General features: G+C 46.9%; 1 protein-coding gene across 1 annotated transcript; it reads right to left on the bottom strand.

Moving 5' to 3' along the window:
- Window positions 1–697: 697 nt before the first annotated feature.
- On the bottom strand, window positions 698–2,872 carry LOC123144456 (uncharacterized). The gene is made up of 2 exons (XM_044563606.1): window positions 2,152–2,872; window positions 698–2,045 (listed from the first exon to the last, which is right to left on the bottom strand). Exons 1-2 carry the CDS (start codon window positions 2,655–2,657, stop codon window positions 2,006–2,008), a joined length of 546 nt encoding a protein of 181 aa, XP_044419541.1. The 5' UTR covers window positions 2,658–2,872; the 3' UTR covers window positions 698–2,005.
- Window positions 2,873–6,239: the final 3,367 nt, after the last annotated feature.

The raw sequence follows: 6,239 nt of genomic DNA, 5'->3' as shown, positions 1-6,239 counted from the left end.
ATGCTATGCGATGCTACTTGGAGGACTTCAATCTACTCTCTTCTACATGCTGCAAGATGGAGGCTGCCAGAAGCGTAGTCTTTGACAGGATTAGCTATCCCCCTCTTATTCTGGCATTCTGCAGTTCAGTCCACTGATATGGCCTTTTACACATATACCCATGCATATGTAGTGTAGCTCTTTGCTTGCGAGTACTTTGGATGAGTACTCACGGTTGCTTTTCTCCCTCTTTTCCCCTTTCCTTTCTACCTGGTTGTCGCAACCAGATGCTGGAGTCCAGGAGCCAGACGCTACCGTCGACGACGACTCCTACTACAATGGAGGTGCCTACTACTACGTGCAGCCCGCTGACGACGACCAGGAGTAGTTAGGAGGATCCCAGGCAGGAGGCCTGCGCCTCTTTCGATCTGTATCCCAGTTTGTGCTAGCCTTCTTAAGGCAAACTTGTTTCACTTATGTCTGTACTCAGATATTGTTGCTTCCGCTGACTCGTCTGTGATCGAGCACTTGTATTCGAGCCCTCGAGGCCCCTGGCTTGTATTATGATGCTTGTATGACTTATTTATGTTGTAGAGTTGTGTTGTGATATCTTCCCGTGAGTCCCCGATCTTGATCGTACACATTTGCGTGCATGATTAGTGTACGATTGAATCGGGGGCGTCACAAATATGCACAGTCAGCTCGCATCACACACAAGTTGAATAATATGGACCACATTTTTTGTACCTCACACGCACTACACTGGATATCAGAACGCCCAAAAAAGAATCTGAATGGGAGAACTGAAATTTTTTGCCAAGCAAAACCTGAAAAAGTAAAATTGAACGAGTATCTTGTAGATCTCTCCAACACAACAACGTGAACCACAATTTTTTCACCACAAACTTGTAGATAAGGGGCTGGGAGCGGACTGCAGCGCAACGTCGGGTGGACTGCGGCCTCCGCGTCGCAAGGGCAGGAACAACGAGATGGTGGTGGCCGAGATCAAACTGCACGATGCACAACTTGCAGTAAAAAAACATGCACAAACTGTACGCCACCACATTGAGCTGCATAGGGCTATATACCAAACCGCACGCTTGTGCAAACCGAGCTGCATGGGATGAGTTGCTGAACCGCTGTCGAGTAGTGCATTTTGAATGAGAACCTCATCAAGCTCCCATCTAAACTGCGGGAACTGTTAGAGCGGACCACATCGAGTGCACTTCAGGAGTAAGTGCAAAATTATATGAAAATATGCACAAGTAAACTGCACACCTCAGGAAAAGAAACTGATTTCCTTTTAAAAAATTAACTGGAAAAAACCTACAAATTCAACCGGAAGAACGACACATAGCAAACTCCAAACTCCACTGGAAGAGAGAGGGACGAGTGCACTGCCGCGACTGTCGTCGGTGGAAGGAAAGACGTGTATCACAGTGAAGGGATGACATGCATCACGACCTACAGCAGTAAAATTAACCGACTGAATCAAGTCAAGTTGCGTGTGTTGTTTCTACTGTGTCCAAACCCAAATCTACATTAGGAACTGATCTACATCGGTGATGCTTACAACAAATGAATGGATCTGCATGTCTCAGTTTTGACATGCCAAACAAAGAGTGATGCATATATTCATCCGTCTGTACGTACAAGTGCAAAGTCAAGTCTGCTGCAATTACTAGTGCGCTCTTCCTAATCAGGATGTATTGGATTCCTATGCCTAATCAGCTTGGCATTTCCGCTGGTGTCAAAGTTTTCTACTGAAAAATATCAAACTTCCCCCCCTCCTCTCCTCTGAAGAAAGGTTCAGTTTTCTTGACTTGTCCTGTCTAATGTTTTGGTAGCAAGCAAATTCGATGACCCATGCGCAGAGAGAGAGAGAGAGAGAGAGAGAGAGAGAGAGAGAGAGAGAGAGAGAGAGAGGAGGGGGGTTATACCTTCCATGGCGTCGGAGCAGTGGCGACCTGGGAAGAAGAAGGACCCGAGACTTGTATCCTCCATGGCGGCGCTTGACGAAACCGCATCAGGCCAGATCCTTCGAGTCCAGGGGGTGGAGAAGTAGCCTGCTCAAGGAAGGGAATCTATCGTATGAGGGAAGGGAATCTATCGTATGAGGGAAGGGAAGGGAAGGGAAAGGTAAAGGAGCAAATGGAAGAGGGGAGTGAGTACCTCGCCTTGACAACGCACGACGGAGCTACATCACGGTGAAGGGATGGCGGGGCGGCGCCGTCCAGTGTCGGGGTTGGGGAGGAGGCTTTGGAGGTCGGCCGTGGCAACCGAGCTGCACGGGCTTGCCAACTGAGCTGCACGGGGCTGTCGGCGCGGTGGCTGCCTCGGATCCCTCGTCGCTGACCGCCGAGATAACCGAACCCCCTCCAACCTTTGAAGCCAGCTGCCTCTGATGCCCCCGGGACGGCAAGTCCCTTGGCTTTGACAGTGGACTGCATGGAGAGGAGGAAGTGGGGCACTCCTCTGTGCGATGTGGACTGCAGTTCCAAATCCACCCAGTCAGAGCTGCTTCGTCGGAACACTGCGACGCTCGAGGCCGCTGTGGAGGTACCCCAGATCGAGGCCGCGTCTGTGTTGGCTGCGTAGGCCATCCATGGCGCCGATAGAGGGGGCCGCCCCATCGTCGTCAACGCAGGAGCACTGCCGGACCTCACCCCACACATCATCCCTCCATGGTCGCCCGATCCAGAGGACGTTGGGGACCGGCGGACGCTCGGATCTGTTGATTGGACGGCGGGCGGGGGGGGGGAGGAGGCGAAGGCGCGTGGGTGAGGGGTGTGGTGGTGATCACGGGGGAGGCTGGCGGCACGGGGGAAGGTGGCGGCGCGGCTACCCAGGGGAGGTGGCGGTTGGGGCGGTGGGTGGCACGGCGCGACGGCGAAGGAGGTGCGGAGCGCCGGTCAGTGGGGCTGCTGTGGTGGCTGATCCGGCCGTCGCAGTAGCAGGTGAGGGCGACCGGGGCGGTGGGAGGCCGGGGAGTCCCTGGGTGGCGCGAGGCCGGAGTTGGGGGGCGCTCCATCCAGAAAGGCGGTGTCGGGCAGGGAGGGGCGCGCCGGCGAAGGTGGGGCGGTTGGGCGGAGCACCGGTGGTGGTAGTTGGCCGGCCTGGTGGGGCGGCGGTGGGTTGGTGGATCGGGGGCTGAGGCGTGGGAGGAAGAAGGTGGAGGGGATCGGGGAGGAGTGGGGGGAGGTGGGTGGGTTTCTTTTTTACGCGCGGTTCGGTTTGCGTGGGTTAGTCGGGGTGTTATTAGAATAAGGCAGAAGTGTTATTAGAATAAGGTCTTAAAGGGTGTTATTAGAATAGACCCACCCTATATATATATATATATATATATATATATATATATATATATATATATATATATATATATATATATATATATATAGGAGTAGGATATTCTATCATAGCTTGCCACAGAACTAGTTCAAGTTTTCGACGGTGAAAAAGTTTTTAAAAATCTTGAAAAAAATACTGAAGCAACATGCCTATAATATAACATGATCCAAGGAAGTGATTGAAAAAATACGACTGTATGTATCCTAGACAAAAACTAATCAAATAGTTCATTATATATATATATATATGTCGTAGTGAGCTGGAATGATTATTTTTTTGCCGAGGACACATAAATGCATATTTTCACAATCACACTGTTGGATCATCTTGTCACATCATAGTGGTGCTCCACTATTTATTTCAATTTTTTTATAACATTTAAACTGTTAAAAGCTTAGCGAGCCTTAACTAGTTCTATGGTAAGCTATGATAAACACAATTATATATAAGAGCTATCATAGCCAGAATTCAAAATGGATGTAGCAAACAGTGCATCACAAAATATTCTAACTGCCTAGCCACATCATCCAAGAAGGGACTTAAAAGTTTTCTAGCCCTATTACATGCCACACGAGCCAAATGATATTGTTTTGTGAAGAAGAAAATTATTCCGACTACGCAGGACCAGCCAGGTTCTCCTTGGTAATAGTGGTTGCCGAGTCCTCAATAGTGGTTCAACTGGGATTCTCTTGTTGCCCTTGAGCCTGGGAAGATCCACCCTTGTCGGCTTTATCACCATGGGAAGTATCAACACCGCTAGTGCTGGATTTGTCTACCTCATCTTTTTTCTAGTGGATTGAGGCCAGCGACTGCAACACCAGACACTCTCCTTCTTCACTTTCAATGTTCGCCCCAGGAGGAGCGTGCATCATCGGTGTAGTCGAATCGGGTGGCGCGGGAGAGGATGTCCTTTGCCTACGAGGCGATTCAAGGCTAAAAGGTACCGGGTTTGGCTGCTCCATGCGCTTATTCTCATTATCATAACTGACTTAGAACCTTGACAAGTCCAAAGCCTGAGTGATGTTGGTACCATGTTTTTTTTGACTAGAAACTGTAGGGAAAACCCCCCACCGCATTTAAACTTTATTAAGAACAGAAGTTACAATGTACATGGATTACAAGTGGTAACCAGTAAACAAGACCTCAAGGAGGTAGAAAGGAAATCCATCTCAGTAACTATTCTCTAAATCTATGTTTAACTCTATGCTGCATGAGAGTGATATCATGGATGAAAGCACTTCTCCATTTATTAAAACTAGGCCGTTCATGCCTAAACACCTTTGCATTTGTGATTACCCAAATGTTCCAGCATGCAACAAAGACCACCAGTGAAAAAAGGTTTTGCATAGTCTTGTCTAGCTTGCAGCACAATGGTGTTCATATCATCTCCCTAAGACCATGAGATTTGAAGATAATTCCATACTCTCACACTGAAATTATAGTGGAAAAATAAGTGATCCCTGGTTTCTCTTGTCAACAGTGGACAAAGAACACAATTCACTTCATCATCTAAATGCCAGTGCCTTCTTTCAACCATATCCTTAGTGTTAAGCCTATCCATGATTAACATCCAGGCAAACACTTTAATTTTCATTGTGCAGGATGATTTCCAGATCCAATACAGCAGAGGGTTGTATGGCAAACTAGAATGCATGAAAGAATAGAACAACTTGGGTTTAAAAGCATTGCATGTCCCTTGACAATACCCGATATCTTTTACACGCACATCTCTGCTGTGGGTGGTCATCAAAGTCTGGATTGACATATATTCCTGATATGCCTGTTTAGACAAAGGTAGGTGAAACATCTGAGCAATATCATGTGTTTGAAAGGCTTCAGACACTGTTATCCAAGGATCTCTCACATAGGAAAATAACCTTGGAAACCTTGATTGTAGAGGGGCCATAGAATCACCAATCTTCCATTTGTCAGACTAAAACAGAGTTGAATCTCCAGAGTTGATTTGTACCCATGTTGTATTTATGATCCAGCAATTTGCATATATCCTTCCACGAGAAAGAACCACAGCTGGCTGTACCCTGTGGCACTCGTCCATGATAATATGTATCCCAAATAAGAGAGACCCATGGCAGATCCCTCCTATTTAAAAATTTGTGCATATGTTTGAGCAATAGGGCAATATTCTGGACACCCAGATTCAAAATTCCCAATCCCCCTTTGCTTTTGGGTCTACAAATTAGGTCCCAGACTGCCAAAGATGGGGAAGGCTTATCTCTATGCTTTCTCTATAAACATTGCCTCTGGATCCCCTCCAATTGCTTTAAAATTCCAAGGGGAACTAGCAAACTGCCAAGATAAAAAATGGGCATGGATGACAGGGCAAAATTCAAAAACTGAAGTCTTTCACCCTGATTGAGGAAGGAAGAGCTTGCTGTCATTCTTCTGTTCATGCAATCTACAAGAGGCATGAAATCAACCATTTTCGGCCTAGTAGTACCCACTGGCAGTCCTAGATATGTAAAGGGCATTTTCCCAGCTTGACATCCAAAATCAGCAACCAAACTAGTGGTTATATCCTCATCAACATTATTGGGAACCATGGATGATTTGTGATAGTTAACCACTAAGCCAGTTGAGGTGGAGAAAACATGAAGCATATCTTTTAAAGCAAGCAACTAAGTTCTGTCTGCTGACAGGATTATGAGAGTATCATCTACATATTGCACTATTGGATAATCTTGGTCATGACATGGTATAGACAATCGAAGAATGCCCTTTCTGAACATATCATTAACTACTTATTGCAATAAGTCATCAACAATAACAAACAGCAAGGGTGAGAGGCAATCTCCCTGTCTAACACTCTTTTTACAAAGCAGTTGTCTACCTGGTACTCCATTCAAGAGAACTGAAGATGTTCCAGTGGAAAGCAGCTGCTTGACCCAAGAAAT

Source organism: Triticum aestivum, chromosome 6D (assembly GCF_018294505.1).
Source record: "Triticum aestivum cultivar Chinese Spring chromosome 6D, IWGSC CS RefSeq v2.1, whole genome shotgun sequence".
Classification (NCBI taxonomy): Eukaryota; Viridiplantae; Streptophyta; class Magnoliopsida; order Poales; family Poaceae; genus Triticum; species Triticum aestivum.
The sequence above is the reverse complement of the archived record's forward strand: the minus strand, read 5'-3'. Positions and strand labels throughout refer to the sequence as shown.